Source organism: Dipodomys ordii, unplaced genomic scaffold, assembly GCF_000151885.1.
Source record: "Dipodomys ordii isolate 6190 unplaced genomic scaffold, Dord_2.0 Scaffold98, whole genome shotgun sequence".
NCBI lineage: Eukaryota > Metazoa > Chordata > Mammalia > Rodentia > Heteromyidae > Dipodomys > Dipodomys ordii.
Window position 1 is genome coordinate 9,506,417 of NW_012267314.1, and position 21,571 is coordinate 9,527,987.

Genomic DNA, 21,571 nt, shown 5'->3' on the forward strand with positions numbered 1-21,571 from the left:
TATTGGGCAGTTGTTTCTTTGGGGATTTGTTGTTGGGGGGTTTAATTTTTTGAGTTCCAAGTATATTTTAGATATGAGACCCTTGTCCGTTGTATGAAAGCCAGGATTTTTTAATCATCCCTGCTGGGCACACGTGGCTCCTATGTATAATCCTGGCAACTCAGTAGGCTGAGACTTGGAGGAGCACAGTTCAAAGCCAGCACAGGCAGAAAGGTCTGTGCTCTTGATACTTCATTTCCAATTAACTAAAAGAATGCTGGGCTGGGGCTGGGAAAGTGGCTCAGTGGTAGAGTGCCTGCCTTGCATGCATGAGGCCCTGGGTTCAATCCCTCAGCACCACAGAAGCAGAAAAAGCCAGAAGTGGTGCTGTGGCTCAAGTGGTAGAACGCTAGTCTTGAGCTAAAGAACTGAGGGACAGCACCCAGGTCCACTGTTTGACAAAGTTCAGGCCCCATGACTGATAAAAGAAAGAATATTGGGCTAGAGGCATGGCTCAAGTGGTAGAGCACCAGTTGTAAGCAAGTGTTCTGAATGAGAGTGAGGCCCCTGAGTACAAACCCTAGTACCAGCAAAAGGAAAAAACAAAAACAAGTGTTTTTCATTATAATCTCAAATAAAATCAAACTGTCTTCCCTTATGTGTTACTTTAATTATATTAACATTAACAAGTAATGTTAGCATGTTTGCCTCCCATTTAAGCCAGTCTCTTACATTTAAAATTCAGAAGGACTGGGGATGTGGCTCAAGTCATACATACATGCACTTGACCTAGCAAGTGCAAAGCCGCAAGTTCCAGCCTGGTACCTCTAACACATGAACAAAAATAAAAGTCAAAATGAAAATGTTTTATGAATTCTATGCTGATCTTAATTACATACATAGCAAAAATGGTCCTCAAGATAGGTCAGACTTAGCTAGTATATTGATTGATAATGGTTTTTGAAAATTACTTTTTGAAAATAACATCAGTATACTTTTCCTTTTTGGATTTTGTATTTGAAAATGTGAATTCCATTTTTATAGTAGCTTTTAAGCCAGCAGGTACCACACTGTCTCTATCAACAAATAAAACAGCTTTTAGAGATTGTTGAATAGGTTGGTACCTATAATATCTTCACTAAGTCTTTACAAGACATCATTATAATACCAGAAATGGTCATTTAACCAGCATCTTTGAGACTAAACTCAGCTAGGAAGGACAAATTCCTGAATGGTTCATAAAACATGTGCTGGACTGATGCCCAGTCCAGGTGAGACCAGATTCAATTCTCCAAGGTCTACTTCAACCCGCCCAGAAAGGGGCCCATGTTTCTATGTACTGGAACAAGCCAGGCCAAGCAACCTATGGCAATACCAGGACAAGGAGGTACTACTGATGTGATAAGCAGCTGCAAATGAACAAGATGCCAGAGCTGAATTAATGGGAAATACAGAATTCTTTGACATAAAAGAGCAGCTTGGCAGCACATGTAGGTTTTCTGAGAGGGGCATTTTTATACTCATCACGCTCATTTTTTTTGTTTGGGGGGTTGAAAGTCTAAGCCTATTCTCTTAACTATCATGGTATCTGCCAGCACAAAAGTCAACAAACTCACAGGAGACCCAAAGTGCTCTTGGTTTGATTGTTCCTAATAAACTTTGGGGCTTGCGGACCACATACTGTCAGAAAATTATTTGTAATGCTTCTTTAAAAGGGTGACAGGGTTCAGAAATAAACTGCATGCGGTAAGAAGAGCCTCCCGTGGGTTATCCCTGTGAAATGAGTTGCAAGGCTTTGGGGAGTGGTGGTGGTTTCCGGCCATTAGCATTACTAATCAAGGCTGGCTTTGCATTGATGGGAATGGACACAAATCAAGAAGATCCAAGGGATGTTCATTCCCACAGCCCTGCCGGAATTCTTCAAGGTCAAGCTGAAACCCAAGTTTACTTCAATTATCTTTGATTGGGATGTTTTGTTATTTTTATATCTCCTTGAGATAAGAGACAGTGAAGCAGACATGCTAGGTCTACAGGTCACTACATCACTAAAGCAATTACTGTCAACTCTCAATTAAACTCCTTCCTGCAGGAAGCATTAGTGTAGACGTGACAAGTCCTAGATAACCTACCCAAGGCTTCTTGAAGCTGAGGGGAGAGAGAGGAGAGGAGGAGAGCGGAGGGGAGAGGAAGAAAGAGGAGAGGGAGAAGGGGAAAGGAAGAGAATGAGACAAGGGAGAGGAGGGTAACAGAGAAAGGAGGGGAAGGGGAAGGGGAGGAGGGGGAGAAGAGAGACAGAACACTAAGAAAAGCTCAGTCCCATGAAGTTTCTAAGGAAAAATTAGAGCAGGGAGGTAAACTGGACAGCCTTCTTTTTATGTCCCTTGCCTTTTCGCCTACATAAATAATACTGTTTTCTTAGTAACAGAGTGACAAATAAAACGCAGGGGCTCGGAAGAAGCCAAGCAGGAAGCACGGAGATGCTGGCAGCTGGGGTGACGGAGTGAGAGAGACTTGTGGAGACCTCAGTGGGTCTCAAAGCCCAGCTTTGGCACCTTCACCTCAGGCCAGTGCTCCCTGGTACATAGAGGGAGCTTGAAGTGTTGCTGTAGAGGATTTTTTAACTGCACTAACCAACATGGTAAAAGGTGTTTGTTCACTTCAAATGTTGCCATGAACCATTTGCATGCATGGTAAGGATTTATATGCACTCGGGCTGCAAGTCTCAAATCTGTGTGTTCGGGGCGTGCTGAGCACTAACCCTATTCCCACTCTGCAGTGTTAAGCTCTGCAGGCTGGGCCTCTCCCTCCAGGCCAGGAAAAGAAATGGTAGGTAAGTGACTTCAAAGGAGAAAGAATATGTAAATGGAAATAATGATTATAAAGTATCAGTGGCCAAGAAAAAAAATGATTTCAGAAAATTGAACGAGGTTGAGATATTGCTCACAGTAGAGCACTTTTCTAGGAAAGCCTAAGGGCCAGGTTCAAGTCCTAGTGATGCCAAAAAAAAAAAATAGTCTATGAAGTTGTCCATTTCTGATTTATCATTGAATCCTTAAGTTCTTCTGTGGATATACAGAATACTGATCACTTCCCACTCACCAGGGAATGCAGGAAGCCGGGGAGGCATGCTCAGCTGACATCCGGCTTGCAGACAGGGAACTGCCAACCAGCCAAGGTGCGTGTGCACGTGCACGTGCATGCACACACACACACACACACACACACACACACACACGAGTGGTGAGGACAAGTATCTTTAACTCCTCCCCCCTCTTCCAAACAGAGGAAACAACAACAAAAATAGTGGAATAGGAAGAAAAATGATCAGATGTGGTGATGGAAACAAACAAGAAGCCAAAGGCCATAGCTCTATTTACAAGTCATAAAGCATGCACACACCAAATTCTAGAAGGACTTGGAGAATCGACACATTCCTTCCATCTCCCGCACACCCTGTGAGGGGAGGAGCAAGGCTGAGAGGGCAGAATTTCGCCATAAAGACAGCCTGAAACCACAGGACAGGAGAAGGGGAGACAAGAGGAAGCTTGTCAGCCCTATGATTTTATTTAGTTCTTTTTCAGATGGCAGCAGTAGGGGGCGGGGAGGGGGTCTCACTATGCTGCCCCGGCTGACTTCAGACACACACCTAGGCTCAAAGGCTGCGCCTGTTTCAATCTCCTGAGCAGCCGAAGCCAGAAGAGTGTACCACAGCACTTCGCTTGCTGGTTTTCTTGCTGTTGTTTTCTACATAATCTATTATATTTTTCCTACCTTTTAGTTATAAAGGTTTCATTTTGACATGCCCAAATAGGCACGCCCTGTGGATTAGTTAGACTCACTCCACCCCATCTATCCTCATTCCCTCCACACACACACACACACACACATCTTCCCAAACCCTTCAAAACAAGCTCCACTGTTCCATTTTCGTATATGCACATAGATTCTTTTTTTTCTTTCTTTTTTTTTTTTTTGGGTCCGATCGTGGGGCCTGAACTCTGGGCCTGGGCGCTGGCCCTCAGCTCTTCAGCTCAAGGCTAGCGCTCTACCACTTGAGCCACAGAGCCACTTCCGGCTTTCTTTCTTTTTGCTTATGTGGTGCTGAGGAATCGAACCCAGGGCCGCAGGCATGCAAGGCAAGCGCTCTACCACTGAGCCACCTTCCCAGCCCCGATTCTTTTTTTTCATATTCACCCTCCTTCATCTTCTCCACTTCCCACTCCACTTCCTACTAGTACTTCCTCCTCCCCCACAGGATGAGTCCCGCATTCCCATCATTCATTTTTTAAGTGTCCACCAATGGCTCTCACTCACTTCAGCCACCCTACCCCGATTACCCAATAGCTTTCAGTGAGTTTCATTTTGCTATATTTATTCACAAACACAATAAATTTAATGTTCTTGGAAGTAGTGTCATATGACTACTACAATCTTCCTAGCCAGCAAAGGCTTCCAGAAGCCATGCACTTCAATAGAAACTCAAGAGGATGATGGGTTAAAATGAAGAAGAAAATACACATGCATTCACACAGAGGGACTTGGATCTCCAGATTGAATTCTTTTGTGCAGAAAGTATGTATCTTTACATTTTCTCTTAGATGACGACTCCAATAAAAACTATTTGAGTTTTATAAGGCAAGGCCAAAGAAGGAAATGTTATGTAAGAACATGTAAAGCATTGCAGCAGCAGACTGGCTAGATGGCTTCAACGTGAACACCCACAGTATGAGCGCAAGGATGAAGGAATGAGGCTTGTGATGGGGTTACAATGATCCGGGTTCCCTAAGAAAATACAACTCAGCACGAGGGGGCGTGGGGGAGCGGTGAGGGGAGCAAATCAATGCCAAACATGTGGCGATCTCTGCCAGCTAAAGACCCGGCAGATGGGAAGAGCCAAAGGAGGGATTTGAATGACAACTTTCTGACTTTTCTCACAATGAACCTTGGATTTGGTACATTTGCTACCCACGTCACTGTTATTCCCAGAAATCTGTTATTCCCAGAAATCAGCCTGCAAGCGAAAGACCTGAAATTGAATTAAGTAACACACTCTTGTCCTCACAATTTGAGATCTACAAGAATTCTTTCATTTTTTAGCTACCACAGGTTAAAATCCTCTCATGGGCCCTTTAGAAAAATATGCTTATGTGTAAGACAATGGAGAATTAACAGATGTGCAAAGGAAATTGAGCCATGGAGGAAGTCTAATGTAAAATGAAGAATATTAATGATTCCAGACAAGACCCAAATATGAAGCAGCATTTACTTCAGTGATATTATCTAATGTAATATTTGAGGGAGTGAAGAGGTATGAACCCCTACTGACTTCCTCTCTCAAGTTCAAAAAATATTAAAATAGTGAGCCCAAGGGCCATACATTTCAAGTTGGAATTGCTGCAGAAACTAACAAGTGAAACCCTGTGAAATCTATACTCAGAACTCTTAAACCCCAAGAAGCATCAGAATATGGTAGTCTTTAAGGAAGTACCTAAGGTTATGAGGATATCGGGACACTCTGATCTCCTAAAAACAGGAAATGCAAGCCCACACCTATTAATACTAGCTACTTGGGAGACAGAGATTGAGAAGACAGCAGTTTGAGGCCAATGTGCACAGAGTTAACAAGAACCTCCCTCAACTAAACAAGTTTAAGTGTGGTGGCAGACACCTGTAATTCTAGCTGTGTGGGAGGTTTCATTAGGAAGACCTCAGTCTATAATCAGCCCAGGGAAAAAAATGTAAAATTTTTTCTTAAAAAATAACTAAGGCAAATTAAGGCTGGGTGTGGTTTAAGTGGTAGAGCCCCTGCCTCCAAGGGAAAAATCCTGAGTTCAAACTCTAGTACAACCAGAGGGGGGTATGGGGAAAAAGGGGAGGGGGGGAGAGGAAGAGAGGGAGAGAGAATGAAGACATGACTAGCACAGAGAAAAGAGAAGGCAAGAAGAAAGCAGCCATCTAGAAGTCAGAGAACATCCTCAGAAGAAACTAACCTGCCAATACCTTGATCTCAGACTTCCAGGCTCCAGCATGGTGAGAAAATAAATTCTTGTGGATTAAGCCACCCAGTCTGCAGCAAACAAATACAGAAACCTCAGAACTAGGAGGTGGATCAGTAACAGAGGATATGCTTAGCATGTGTGAGGTTCTGGGTTTCCTTCTCAGCTCTACCAAAAGAAAGAAAGCAATCTCTGCTGAGCCACTCCCCCATTTTCTTTTTCTTATAACCCTGTAATGAGACATGAGTTTCTAAAGCTTCCTCTGTGGGTAAATGCATTCAATGTCATACTCACAACCCCGACAGGAAAGGCCAGCACAGCTAACATCCAGTCTCGGAGGGAGATGAGCTTCTTGAGCTGCCGCTCCTGCTCTTGGTTCCCGCTTCCTCTGGTCAGAAGGCTGGAAAGATCAGTCAGCACGCAGATGCCAAAGAAGACAGCCTGGATGACCTACAGAGAGATGGCCACCCGAACTGGTCAATACAGGACTACAGAACAGAGAACAAGCTGCAGGTCTGCAAGAGGACACACAGTAAGAAAATACCAGAATCCTCTTAAAAGGGCTCCACAAGTAGCAAATAGTAAGACACTTTCAATTGCTGTTTTAGGTTTGAAAACATTTTAAAAACACTACTTCCTTGTTTGTGACTGTTTAGGTAAATTCCCCAAAGTGGGAATGCTGGGTCATAAGGGAGCTCTATGTGGAGTCTTCTGAGGAACCTCCATACTGCTTTCCAAAGTGGTTGAACAACTTTATACTCCCACCAGCAATGCAGTAGGGTTCCCTTTTGGCCACATCCCCTCCAGCATCTGTTGTTACTAGAGTTCTTGATTATAGCCATTCTAACTGGGGTGAAATGGAATTCCAACGTTGTCTTGATTTGCAATTCTTTTATGACTAGAGAAGTTGAGCATTTCTTCATATGTCTATTGGCCATTCTTATTTCATCTTCAGAGAAGTCTCTCTTTAAGTCTTTAGCCCAGTTATTAATTGGGCAGTTGTTTCTTTGAGGATTTTTTATTGGAGCACTAACCCAAACGATCACAAACAAGGTTATACTAAAGCTACCAGAATAACTATGTTTATCACAGCATTGTTTACCATAGCTAAGATATGGAACCAACCCAGATGCCCCTCAGTAGCTGAATGGATCAAGAAAATGTGGTATATATATATATATGTATATATATATATAATGGAATTCTATGCCTCCATCAGAAGAATGACATTGTCCCATTTGTTAGGAAATGGAAAGACTTGGAAAAAATTATATTAAGTGAAGTAAGCCAGGCCCAAAGAAACATAGGTCCCATGGTTTCTCTTGTTTGCAATGACTAGTATATGTCTAGGACAAGCAGAGAAGGTCAAAGGCTAGTACATATGACCACATGAGATAATATTAAGCGAAATGTACCCCAAGAAAGGGACACAAGAGGTTTTTATCTTTCTTGCTACTGTTTTTAATGTACTTATAATGCACTATGTGATTCTTTTGTTTCTTTTGTATGTTCTTCCCCGATGGTATAATCCCTGTTTTCACTGGATTTGATGCCAGTGTTCTGCATCTTGTATATACATTTTTATAATTTGGGGGGGGGGAAGGGATATAGTGGAATGCTTACATGGGGATGCAGGCTGATCCACTGTGACAACAAGATGTACAGGACACTATGTTGAAAACGAACTTTACAATGTTGGGGGGTGGGTAGGAGTTGGGGAGGTGGGAAGTGAAGTGACGGTAGGGGGAAAACAAAGGAGGGGGTAACAATGCTCTATAGGAAATGTATTCATTACCCTATTCATGTAACTGTAACCCCTCTGTACAATATTTTTACAAAAAATATAATTAAAAAAACCACTACTTCTATTTTTGTTCACTTTGGGACAAGTGCAAAATATGCACAGAAACATGCACCCCCATGCATGAGAACATACACACACTCACACCTAAACCTGACCAATAGAAAGAATATCAGTTATCAAATGAACGTGTGCATTATTTTAGTTGGTTTTTAATTTTTTATTATTACCTATAATAGTTGCTATTCAACAAAGCAGCTTATGAAGAAAATATATCTTGATCAATGTCACTCCTTTCAACAATCATCATCTCTCAAACCTGCCCTTTCCCTTGATTTTATTAGTTTTGTAGACTATGCATTGGACTCTATGACTGCATTCTCCACCATTTCCTCTCTTTACTCACCTACCCTCTACCCTTGGCTCCACCTCTCCTTGCAAACATCGCATGTGTAATGTGGCTGTATTGACCAGCAAGATTTAGCAAATAATCTTAAGAAGTAAGAACATATGAATGAGTATAGCTTGAATAAGAAAAGAGAGGACTCTGTCCAAATACGAAGAAATGTTTCTTGGACTTTACTCTCTTTGATTTAGACATCTTTCCACCCAAGGAAGTGTTAGGAAGCTTGTTAGGAAGCTGATCCTTGACTCATAAAGATGTCAATTAAACACAATAGTCTGAAGTGATAGGGAGCAACTTTCATTTGCCAAACTTAAATAAAATGATCTCCACAGATTTTTAGTACTTAATGATATAAGATTGTTCCACAGTAATATAAACACAGCATACCAGACCATTTAATCAAAGAAGCTATCAGTTTTTACATTGCCAAATCAATTACAAATTGAATGGCTTACATCTGCCATATTTTTCTTGGACCATCTGAAGGAAGAATTCTGGATCACTAAGCACCAATGATTTGTAAACATCCTAAAGTGGGGGTGAAGGTGTTGATGACCCAGAACTCTGAGTAGAAACAGCAAACTGTGCATTAGTGAGGCAGAGGTCAATCCAAATGATGGGCAGAACAGAAAATCTGTTCCCTATGGTCAAAATTTTACTCACCAGGCATAGAATCAGGGAAAATTTTCAGATTTCTATTAGAAATAATTTACTGATGACTTATTTGTAAAAGAGAAATACAATTCTACTTATTACCTCTTTAGAAAAACATAAGTTCTTTTTTTAATTTTTAGTATTTTTATTGTGAAAATACTGTTCAGAGGGGTTACAATTACATGAGCAAGGTAATAAGTACATTTCTTATCAAGCTTTGTTGCCTCCTTTGTTTTTCCCCTACCATCCCTGCCCTTCCATCTCCACGACTACACCCCGCCCCCCGCCAAAGTTGACATAGCATCTATTTAAACAATTTGTTTTTTCCCTTCCCCTCCCCAAATTATATCAACATCAAATACTGTGAAAACAGGGGTTATACTGTGGGGGAGGGACATACAAAGCAACAAATCAATCACCTTCTAAATATGTTAGATACAATAGCAAGCAAGGAAAAACCACTTGCGTCTTTATCTTAGGGTTCATTTTGCCTAACCCCAGATAGACCAGACCAGAACAGGACATCCCACTGTCACATTATAATCCGCAAAGGATCAATTCAGAACAAGGAACATGAGTTCTTTAAAAAAGATAAATCTGTGGAGAGTTATGTGGATGGCTTACTCAGGCACAGGATTAAAGAGTCCTTGATTTGAGTACCTGATTCCAAGGATGGCAAGGTGGTGCATGCCTATAATCCCAACTACCCTGAAGATGGAGACAGAAGGATTGAAAGTTCGAGGCCAACCTAGGTAAAGTTAGTGAGATGCTACTTCCAAAACAAATTACAAATAAAAAGGCTGGGCATGTAGCTAAAATAGTAAAGCACTTGCTTAGCATGCATGAGGCTCTTCTAGGTTTAATCTTCAGTACCACAAAAAAAAAAAAATTACCTGCTTCCAACCATGACCTCAGCAATAGAACATCCATTATTGTCAAGTAGAAGTGTGGACACCGGAGGGTAGCCTTGGGTAAAAATATAAACCCCACCGCTTTTATAATTGGATTTGAGAGGGCAGTGAGCAAATTTCATTAGAGACATTCTACCTAGTGTTGTCTATTGCTTGCATGTCTCATGCCATCCATTGCAACTTGAAACTCACTAAGCTGAGTGTTAAAATGTGAAGGCTGCATGGAGAGGTGCAAGTGGTCTGACATAGGATTACCTTGAAGTATGATTCAGCCCCAGTCATTCTGCAGAGCTGGCATTTCCAAACGGTTGACTCAGCGTGACACATACATACCATCTGGCTTTGAGATCTTAGCAGGCTGGCTGCTCTTATTATTTTACACCCCATGTAGAAATAAAGTGGTCAAATGTATCATCTCTCTCCAAGAAATATAAATAACAGTTTATCAGAATGAAAGAACAATTCCCGTCCAGGCTATTCTGGAGTATCTTAATGCTTGTTCCTCTAGAACATTCTCTTCAATTCTTTCACAGCTTTCTTCCACCTCCTCAACTCTTCTAGTCCAGAAACCTTAGTAATTTACTGAGTCATTTTAGATTTAGAAATCATTTTCCTAAGTACAAAAATATAGCTAAATTCCATTCATAGTTTTTATCCTTTTTATACACATAGTTGGTTTTGACATTAAAATGTAATAGTATTTCCCTTCTCTGGAAATGATTAAACAATTACACTCTGAATTACAGGGGAACATTCATTTGACTCGACTATTTATCCCCAAATACACACAGTATAGTTTAACCAGAATGTTTTATTTCATTATAATATGTCATCTTCACTACCATCAGTTAAAATTTCATTTCATAGGAAGCTACAGTATATAGGTATATATACATATATGTATGTATATGTATGTATGTATATATATATGTATATATACCTATATACTGTAACTATATATATGTATATTCATTACGTAATCTGCTGCTGACTTTTTGTATATCTCCCTCACTTAGGGAAGACCCAAAAATTCATCAAAAGAGGAAAAACAACACATGATTTAAGAAATGAAATCACTGTATGATTTTTAAAGTTCAGAGTACAGCTATCTCTACTATAAGATTTCTGGGGCCTGGAATATATGATGTCTATGAACACTTTTTTTTTTCATTCAAATATCTTTTCCTCCTAAATACCATGAGGACTTTGAAAAATCTTTCTCTCTGTTTTTGGCAATGGTTGCTTTTCTTTTGGTTGATAGTAAAAGCTCCATGTAAAAATTTTTTTTACTATAAAGTGGTGTATGGAGAGTTGAAGTTAACTAAGTCAGGTATTGAGTACATTTCCTTTAGGACAGTATCATCCCCTCCTTCATTTTTTCCCAGTATTTTCCCTTGTGACATGCCTCCCTCCCAAGCTGTATAGTCCACTCCCAACATAGTATCTAGTGAGTATCACTGATGAATTGGTTGACCCTTCATAAGTTTATCTGATCTGGGGAGGGACAGGGGAAGCACGGAAATGGCAGGAGAAATTATGAACATATTTTGACTACGGTGTACTTTCACAGAATTAGTATACGTCTGCCATTATGTTTGTCTTAAAGATTCTGCTTCTGTTCAAGTTAATTTTAGACAAAGTAGACAGAAGTTAAAGATGAAGACGGACCTCTTAGAGTAGCAACGGAAGCTGGAGTGACATGGATCACAGAAAGGAGGAGGACTGTGGAGAGAACAGATGGGAAGGAGGCAGCGAGATTTATTGATGTCATAAAGGAAGGTCTGGAGGAGTCTTCTTCAGAGGACGAGAACATTAATTAAAGGGGAAATGATAAGGAAGTAATGAAAAACCTACCTGGAATCTTCTAGTTAGAGAACATGAGGTATTATGTGACATTCCATGAATTCAATCCAAGAAGAATCAAAGGGGAGTCAGGTAGTCTACACAAAAGCTGTGTGTCTATCTAGATCTGCTGTCTGTTCATCTATTTGGATATACAGGTATAATATACTTGTGTGTGTGTGTGTGTGTGTGTGTGTGTGTGTGTGTGTGTGTGTGTGTTGTGTGTAAGTGAAAGGGAGAGGAAGAGACATTTCTCCTACGCAGAAATATAAGTAACTCATTTATAGACATAATGTGAGCTTATGGTCTTCCCAAATCTCACCTATGGTCAACTATCTTGAGGCTAGACAAGGCATGAAAAGTCACTGTGCTTTGAGTTCGTAAAACTTCCTACGATGTTCCTACTAGAAACCAACCTTTGCAACATATGTAGAGTGAGGAGTGAATGTAACTGGAGTTAAATAACCCACAGAGACAAGATAAGAGCCACCAGCCAGCAGCCCTGTCATTCCACTGACTTTTCAATAGCACACAATGCGTTTCCCTTGATGAGAATCAAAAGTGAGGGGTAAAGACAACTCAGCACCATGAGACAGTGAGAATTCAATCCAACCACTCACCTTGGTTCTAAGAACTAACATGAGGGAACTCTCCAAGGATTGCTTTTCCCTTGGTTCCCAGTGTCTTGCTTGCCTGTCACAAACGACAGCGCCACCAATGGGTCAATTACCTGGACTCCCTGGACGGGTACATGTTTAAATGCTACTCTGTTGCATTTTAAAGTCCTCCATGCTGGCTCACTCTTGCTCTCTGCTTCCTTCTTCCAGCTAGACCATCCTCGTCCAATGCACTAACCTGGTAAATGATCTTCTATGATGGTAAGAGGAGATTAGCCTAAGGCCTATAGGAGCTTCTCACTAATGAGTATAACTCTCTTTTTCAAATCTGTCATGTTAGTGGTGTACACTAAGCTTGAGATTTTTCAAGAAGCCTTCACCACGCACATTTCTGAGATGGCCAGACTGTAGCATCAAGCTTGTGGTTTGAAGGATGTGATTTAGAATCCTTGCGTGTAGGCACAGATATTTACCTCATACTGCTCTGTCTCATTATAAAAATCGATGAAACCAGCCATAAGTCACCACTGGCAAGCAATCCGTTCAGACAGAGAGAAAGAAAAATAAGCTTTTTCAAGTCAGAAATAATGTACTCTGATAAGCAGTTTTGAGAAGGAAAGCTTGTCAATAAAAGCCCGTCACAATATCACATAATGACTTGCAGTGCATAAGCAGCAAGTACCGTCATCCAAAGAAAGCATCTGGATGTGGTTCACAAAGGAATAGTGCAATTATCCTGTGTCCCATGGTTGCTCTAGAGAGGCAGAGAGAGAGAGACCCTCCCAGAGATGCTGCTCTAATCCACAAACGACAGAAAAATCCCCTCCACATGGTGTTCTGACTACATCTTCACAAATAAGTAAGGGCAGCTACTCAAAAAGTACATGGGCTTAAAGACTTCTCACTGTGAGTGTTGGCACGAATCACTTGAATACACCATGGGTCAGCCATTGGAGTCCTTGAGCAGGTCCACATCTAAATGCTTCTCTGTAGAGAAATCGATGCATTGAAAAGTAAACCATGATCTCTCTGCCTCCCACTTCCAAATTTAACAAATATTTATTGATTAACTATTATTTCAAAGTCCTGAGTAAACAATGAATACAGAAATGCATACTATCAAATGATGGTGTGTTAAGTTACAAAAGCAAATATGTCAAACATGCCTTACTTCCAGCTTAGTAGGCTTGACATTTGCTAAGTATATGATGCTTAGCTTTAAGCACCGTGATCATTATGAAAAGGAAATGTTGTTGCATCTTGAGTAAGGCAAATCTGTCCAGAAGTGCATAAAATTTTCTAACCCATGGGCTGGGAAGTTGGCTCAGTGGTAGAGCGTTCGCCTTGCATGCTTAAGGCCCTGGGTTCGATTCCTCAGCACCACATATGCAGAAAAAAAAAAGCCGGAAGTGGCGCTGTGGCTCAAGTGGTAGAGTGCTAGCCTTGAGCTGAAGAGCTGAGGGACAGCGCACAGGCCAAGAGTTCAGGCCCCACGACCGGACCCCCAAAAAAATTTTAAAAAATTTCTAACCTTGAACAGTGTACTTTCCTCCCCTAAGTTTTACCTCTAGTGACAATGTATGTCAGGAGATTATTTCAGTACCAAGAGAAGGCATCAAAGAGCTAGATAAACCCGAAACCTATATTTGTAAGTCCTTGGCTTAAATCAAGGTTGGAAAAGGTTTTAATTAATGGATGATACAGAAATCAGATAGTCATATAGAACATATGCACAATCCACATTTAGGAAAGGGAACTGAATGTTATTAGAGCTTACACATACATGCAAATGAAACTGCATTAATAAAGTCAATAGAAAGATATGGCTTCTGTCCTTAGGAGCTTCTATTTTAAATATTTTAAATCTATTGATTTGAGTCAGTCCAGACTAACTCTGTGTAAAGGCTCTGTCTATATAATTGTAGTTAAATTGCTGGCAAAGAAACTGAATGGTTATGAGATTTATTAAAGCAATTTGCTTCTTTGTTTCTCTGCTTCTTTGTTTCCTTCTTTCTCTCTGTCTCTGTCTTTTTGTGATGCTCAGGGCCTCATGTTTGCCAGGCAGGTGTTCTACCACTTGAACCATACTTTGAAACATATTTTGCTTTAGTCACTTTCTCAAATAGGGTCTCACCACTTGCCTGGACTATTCTAGACTATAGTCCTCCTATTTATGCTTTCTTTGTAGCTAGAATGAGAGACCCCCTGCTACTATGCTCTGTTTTTTTATTGGTTGATATGGGGTCTCATGAACTTTTGCTGAGGCTACCCTTGAACTATGATCCTCCCTCCACATCTTAGCTAGCTGTTGAGAAGTTGCTAGGATTACAAACATCAGCCACTTACACTGGCTGCAGTTTCCTATTTCTAAATGCCGGTTTCTGATTTAGGAAACAGGACTTTTCAGGCAAAAGTTTCCTGATGAGTTTTGGGAGGTTTTACTTCTTTCAGGGCAATATGTGCTGTTAGAATTCATACTGCTTGTGCTCTGTCATATTAATTTTTTGAATGTATCACTTTAGAGTTTACCAGGTCAGTCACTTTCCATGTACAAGATGAACCATTGCTTTCATTTGTACTCACTGTCAATGTCTGCAATAACTCCACTAGATAAAAGAGTGTTTCTATGGGCCCAAGACCCTTGTAATTCAGGCTGGTGCTAGAAGAGTTCCACTACCACCCCACGTAAGTGACCATGAGGATCTCAGACAAAAGATGAAGTTCTTGACACACTGCATCATCTCATTACTGACACAGCAAAAGAGAATGCCAAGCTTGGAACAGTGCAAATAGGAGTACTCCTTGGTTCAGAAAATAATGCCTTATCCAAGAGAGTTGAGGAGGCTTATGCCATGAACAGCTTAGGGTAGTTCTTTTTTTTTTTTTTTGTTGGTCATGGGGCTTGAACTCTGGGCCTGGGCGCTGTCCCTCAGCTCTTTAGCTCAAGGCGAGCACTCTACCACTTGAGCTAGAGCGCCACTTCCGGTTTTTTCTAGTGCTTTATCGGAGATAGGAGTCTCACGGTCTTTCCTGCCCGGGCTGGCTTTGAACCGCGATCCTCAGATCTCAGCCTCCTGAGTAGCTAGGATTACAGGCGTGAGCCACCGGCGCCCAACAGCTTAGGGTATTTCTTAAAAGCTAAAGAAGAGAATGTGCTATGGGATCGTATGCAATCATGCTTTTGTCCTTTAGACTAGCCAGCTTAAAAATATAATAAGTGGTCCTCTTATTTATGACAAAGGGAACTAAGAAATATATCCAGTTCACAATATCCTAATTAACTACATCCAATATTTTCTTAACAATGCTATTGCTTGAAATTCCCATTAAGGAATAAACATTGTTTGAGGACAGGGAGTCATTTATTAGCTATAATTTTGAATTATAACTAAAATGTGTCATATGATTTATTTGTACTTTAACAACAACAATATTTACAACATTGGAAGTTTACAATAGGCTTTATGATTGACCTGACTGATTTTTTTAATAGGAAAAAAATGTAATGTAGAGGATTATTCCTGTATCATAGGGGAGGACAACATGGAGAGGTTAGAAAAGGGTACCCTGGTACTCAGGGAGTAAACCCAAGGCAAGAAAAATTTGGAAGCCTCCCTTGTCAATGGTGGGCTTGAATCTCCCCGTAGAAGGGGGTGTCTGCGGCACGCTGGCTGGCAGAGAAGCTCTCTGCATCTCCTGGGAAAGATCTGGTCCACAGTCCCTGGGAGGCAGGAAAAAGCCCTCCCAGGGCGGGTGAGTCAATGCTAATGTATACTGCACAGGAGGAGCCGCGGGACCCCTGTGAGAAGCATCGGATCATGAAAACACAAAGAACAGAGGCATTTCAGTGTTCCACAGTGAAACTAATCTCCTAAAGTTACAGCCAGCAGTCTAGATCAATCATATAAGCAGCTGAAGAAGACTGGAAGAAAAAGTATACTATTTAAATAAAGTCCAAAAAGAAACATGGAAGACTAGAATGTTATAGCCCAAGGACACACAAATAGTAAGCTACAAAGCAAAGCAAGGCAATGATCATAGTAAGCCTTACCCATCACCCACTTCATGTCTTCACCTCCCTGCCCCAGTTTACAGTCTCTAGGTCACTTTTACCATTGCTTCAAGTGTAATAATAAGTGTTGCTATTAAATAATAACAACAATAACAATATAAATATTAGTGTCTGACTCTCTTGCAGACTGCATAAGGATAGAGTTTTGTTAAGAGCTCCTGTACACCATCTAGGGTATAGTGTTAATACTCATTCACTCACTACCCAAGTAGTAATGGTGGTAAAGACTGTGGAGTGGAATAAGAACGGATTTGACAGAAGATGGTCCGGAAATGCCACTGGAGACCACAGAGCTAGATTACTGCTGAGTGTTGCCACTGTTTTGTGAATGGTTTGCCAGTAATGTTGAGTGTGTGCCCTTGGTACAAGACATGAAGATGGGAAATAAAGAACTAGAAGGTTTGCAAAGCAATCCCAGCAAGTTACCAAGGTACTGAAGTGTTCAGAGATGACTAATTAAGAGGATAGCATGGACAGAGGAAAAAACCCTGAAAGCAGAAAGGAGAGTATGAGGCTTGAAGATGGATGTCATAGGTGCCAAGGGCATAACCTGAAAAGACTGATGCCAAAATGGAAAGACGGAAACTTGTGGACCAAAAATAAGAAGTCAAACAAAATTAAAACTAAATTCAGGGAGAAACTACACTAAGAACTCTTAAGAACTCACTACACAAAAGATGTCTGACTTATATTAACTTTTGAAGTGCATTAATTTTGAAAACCAGCAGTACTTTCCTCACTAGAATGATAAAAACTATTTGCCCATTATTTTAGAGACTAGAAAGTATGCTAAATTTTATATGAATAACCATGCTAACACATTAAATCTTAAAGAGAATAGAAAAAGGGGAATAACAAGCTGATGAAACTTCATGTCCTAAATGTAATAAACACCTAAGTTTAGGTGTTTACAACTTCCAAGTAAGATTTTCATGAGAAATATTTTAAAATCAGAATCATTCATAATGTTACTTTAAATAAATAACAAAAAGTTTTACCTGAACAAAATCAAATAACTATAGTTTGTAGCCCAGGGATTGGGAGAAGATCTTCACCAGCCATACAACGGACAAGGGTCTCATATCTAAAATATACCTGGAACTCAAAAAATTAACCCAAAAACAAATCTTCAAAGAAACAACTGCCCAATAAATAAGTGGGCTAAAGACTTAAAAAGAAACTTCTCTGAAGAGGAAAGAAGGATGGCCAATAGACACATGAAGAAATGCTCAACCTCCCTAGCCATAAAAGAAATGCAAATCAAAACAACATTGAGATACCACCTCACCCAGTTAGAATGGCTATAATCAAGAACTCTAATAACAACAGATGCTGGAGGGGATGTGGCCAGAAGGGAACCCTACTGCATTGTTGGTGGGAGTGTGAACTTGTTCAACCACTTTGGAAAGCAGTATGGAGGTTCCTCAAAAGACTCCACATAGAGTTCCCCTATGACCCAGCAATCCCACTTTTGGGCATTTACCCAAATGATCACAAACAAGACCATACTAAAGCTACCAGCACAACTATGTTTATTGCAGCATTATTTACTATAGGTAAGATCTGGAACCAACCCAGATGCTTCTCAGTAGATGAATGGATCAAGAAAATGTGGTATGTACACACAATGGAATTCTATGCCTCCATCAGAAAGAATGACATTGCCCCATTTGTTAGGAAATGAAAAGACTTGGAAAAATTATATTAAGTGAAGTAAGCCAGGCCCAAAGAAACATAGGTCCCATGGTTTCCCTTATTTGCAATAACTAGTATATGTCTGAGTCAAGCAGAAAAGGTCAGATAAGCTGATGTTAGGGGAATGAACCCCAAGTATTCAAATGGATTTTTTTCTTTCATGCAATTGTTTCTAACGTATTTATAAGATGATTTCTATGTTGCTTTGCATGTCCCTCCCCCATTGTATAACCCCTGCTTTCACTGTATTTGATGTTGGTATAATTTGTGGAGGGGAAGGGCAAAAACAAATTGTTTAAATAGGAGTACAAGTGGACCCATTGCAACAATGAGATGTACAAGTCGTTATGTCGAAAAACGAACTTTACAACTTTGGTGGGGGATAGATGATCAGGTTGGGGGGAAGTGGGGGAGTATGGGAAGGGATGGGAAGGGGAAACAAAGAGGAGGCAACAATGCTTGATAAGAAATGTACTTGTCATCTTGCCCATGTAATTGTAACTCCTCTGTATGGTATTCTCACAATTAAAAAAAAAAAGACTTACTCAATCCAAATGAATTTAGCAACCAGGTTGCTAAAAAGACATAGCTTGGAGTTTCTCCTAGCACACAGCTCTATTAGCTTCTGTATTTAGCTTACGGTAACGTTTCTATGACAATTTTGCCTGTTGGGAAAGGGAGGAGAAACAGAGACAGAGAGGAAAGAGAGAGGGAGGAGTGAGAAAGGGAGAGAAGGCAAAGAGAGAGAAGAGACAGAGAGAAAGAAAAGCAAAGAGAAGGGGAGAGAGATGAAGGAAGAGTAAAAGGGAGGGAAGGAAAAAAGGATAAAGGGGAGAGGGAAAGAGAGGGATGAAGGAAGGAGAAAAGAAATGAAAGATAAATGAGTTAGGTAGTAAAGCGTTGTGTATTGCAAAGTCATAGTTGCTAAATATTGTGAAATAGATATATATTTCATTCTTAATATTATGTGATAAGTTCAACTTACAGTCAATATGTCTCTTGATTAAATTGCAGCCCCTGAATTTGATATTTCAGATTGATAAGTGATGGAAGAAATCATGTAGCTAAAAATGATCCATGGGCAAATAAGAGCAAATCAATTCCATCTCTTCTATCATTACTGACATTAGATGGTAGGGCTGAATTGGATATATTATCAAATGATTCCAGATTTACATCCTGTCTATGAGGAAGCTTATATGTAGTGCACATAACATCTGCTTCCGTTTTTGTTTTCAATCTATTCTTGATGCTGAGCCCAGACAAAATGTTTCAGTAAATATACAAAGCCCAAGTTTACTTTTGTGACTTCCAAATAACCTGGATGAAATCTCCTCAAATATATAGCACGAGAAGAAAAAATCTGCTTAGTGATGTTATCTTCCTGTTACGCTGTGATTGTCCTAGGCACTCCAACCAATGCACTAAATAGGGGTTACAGACAAGAGCCCATGGTTCTAAGACTAACCAGAAACATTGCGTAAGATGCGTCAAAGGAAAAACCTTGAGTAACAGAGGGATAAGCCACTCAGTCAACCAAATCCAGTGTTGGTGAATGAGTGGGATGCGCTAGGCAGAGAGGAACCTTTGTGTTGGACAAGAAATCTGATACTCCCAGAGCCACCTCATTTCTAAGACAGTGGCTAGGAATTTCCAGTGACGCCAGTTCAACCTTGCTAATGTAGACCACTGCCAAATACTATTGATTCTATCTTAACCAATCTCCAGACTCTGACTTTGGATGGTAGAGCGCCTCACTATCATCTCTCACCTGGACCGTTGGGACAGTGTGCTACAGGACTGGCCACTTCTCTATACAGTAGACAGAATGAGGCCCCACAGGTTAGATCATGTCCCTTTGCTCATGTTCTACCTCAGACCCAATAAGAGCCATCATTCTTAATGACTCATCCCACAAGCCTTTCTCTGTGGTCCTTCTGGTTGTCCCTCATTCCACATCAGGATGGTTTCCCTCCTCTCTTACTTCCTTCAGCTTCTCATTCAAACATTAATGTGTAGTGAGTTCCTCCTGCCATGGTAAGCCAGTAGCCACTCTCCCTTACCTTCCTTCACTGACCCTTGTTCTTTGGCCTCATCTTACTCTTTTTCAAAGAACAGGTTTTATCTCCCTACCCCACTCCTGGCATCCATACTAGAGTCTAAACTCCATGAGGGCAGGGATTTTTAGGTATTGTATTCCCTGCTGAATCTCAGACACTCAATGAATATTTGCCAAAGGGATGAAAATTTTAATTCTTTTCATTTTCATACTTTACAAAAACAAGAGCCTGCCTTGTTCATTCAGCAAGTATGCTTTGAAGCCTAAAGATGAAGCATGCCTTCTGATGGAACGTCTAATCTCTTCTTTATCATGTTAGGCAAATGAACTTAACCACACACCACTATCTTACCAATGTCAAGCTAAGGTTTGACCAATTATTACTCACATCCCCCTCCAAATTCCAGACCAGTGCCCCTCTCAGGGAAAGAGCACTAAAGAAATGTTCAATAACTATACGAAGTAAAAGAATTTCACCCAGGAAAGATGATAACCACTATCAAGATTGTGAGCCCATCAGTGACAAAGAAAACATTGCATTCATTCCAGTATCACTAGTTCTTGGTTCCATGCCCAGAACAAAAAAAGGGGCTACATTTGGACTAAATTAAAGCATAAAACCACAGCAAGCTAACCCTAACCAGCAATGTTGAGAGTCCAGCTGAAAATGCTGTGGCATTCTGCCTCTACTTAATTGATAGAGCAGCTAGCACATCTGGTGTGATCTCTCTACTACTTATGGACCTATGGATGAATAAACTGAGGAGGACTGAGACCCTGCTCTGTAGCAAGAAGCGCACTCACACTCAATACACTGTCATCAACTACAGGCAGTTCCTATATGCTGATACCTGTGGTCCTGCTTTTCAATTCAGTCTCAATGACCGAAGTCCTTAAGTCACATAAGCCCTCTGATGGTTATAGGTCATGAGGGGTAGAGTGCCAGCTTCAAGCTTGCAGGCACTCCCATGCCTGTCAGAACAGGACTCCTGTCCTTTTGCTTCATTTCATCTCATAAAAGATCCCTTCAAATATAAGTAACTGTAGACATCATACCATCTTTAGTTTCCTTCCCTTCTCTGACATAAATACCCTGGCTTAAGCACATAAACAAATGTAATTGTTCTGAATCTAAATTCCATCCCTCTTTTACAATTTTTCACATTTTTTATGTTTACTTATTCCTATCTATTTTAATAGGAAGGGACACTTTCAAATGAGTACAACCTCCAAGCATGTAGTTTGGACATACCAAAGTAATCCAACTGAATCTTATCTGGCTATAAAGATTTAGACATAAAACTGTTCGGTTCAGTGTGGTTTCGACAACTATTACAAATCAAAATATTGCTTACCTGACAAGATGACACGTTTGAAATCTTAAGGGAATAGAAGGTTGTGTCCATATAGTATCATGTCATTCAATAATAACAACTTAAGAAGATTAATTTCCAGAACTAACCCTGAGCCAGGCACCATGTTGATATATTACTAATTCATTCATCCTTGTAATAACTCCACAAGCCAGAGATCCAAGAA

At 40.5% G+C, this 21,571-nt stretch overlaps 1 protein-coding gene across 1 annotated transcript in view; it reads right to left on the minus strand.

The window, feature by feature from the left end:
• The window catches only part of Aig1 (androgen-induced 1), a 217,025-nt gene that overhangs the window by 164,108 nt on the left and 31,346 nt on the right, over positions 1-21,571 (minus strand). Inside the window, exon 2 of the mRNA XM_013027025.1 lies at positions 6,270-6,425. Within this exon, the coding sequence (XP_012882479.1) occupies positions 6,270-6,425 (156 nt within the window). The remainder of the gene's footprint in view (positions 1-6,269; positions 6,426-21,571) is intronic.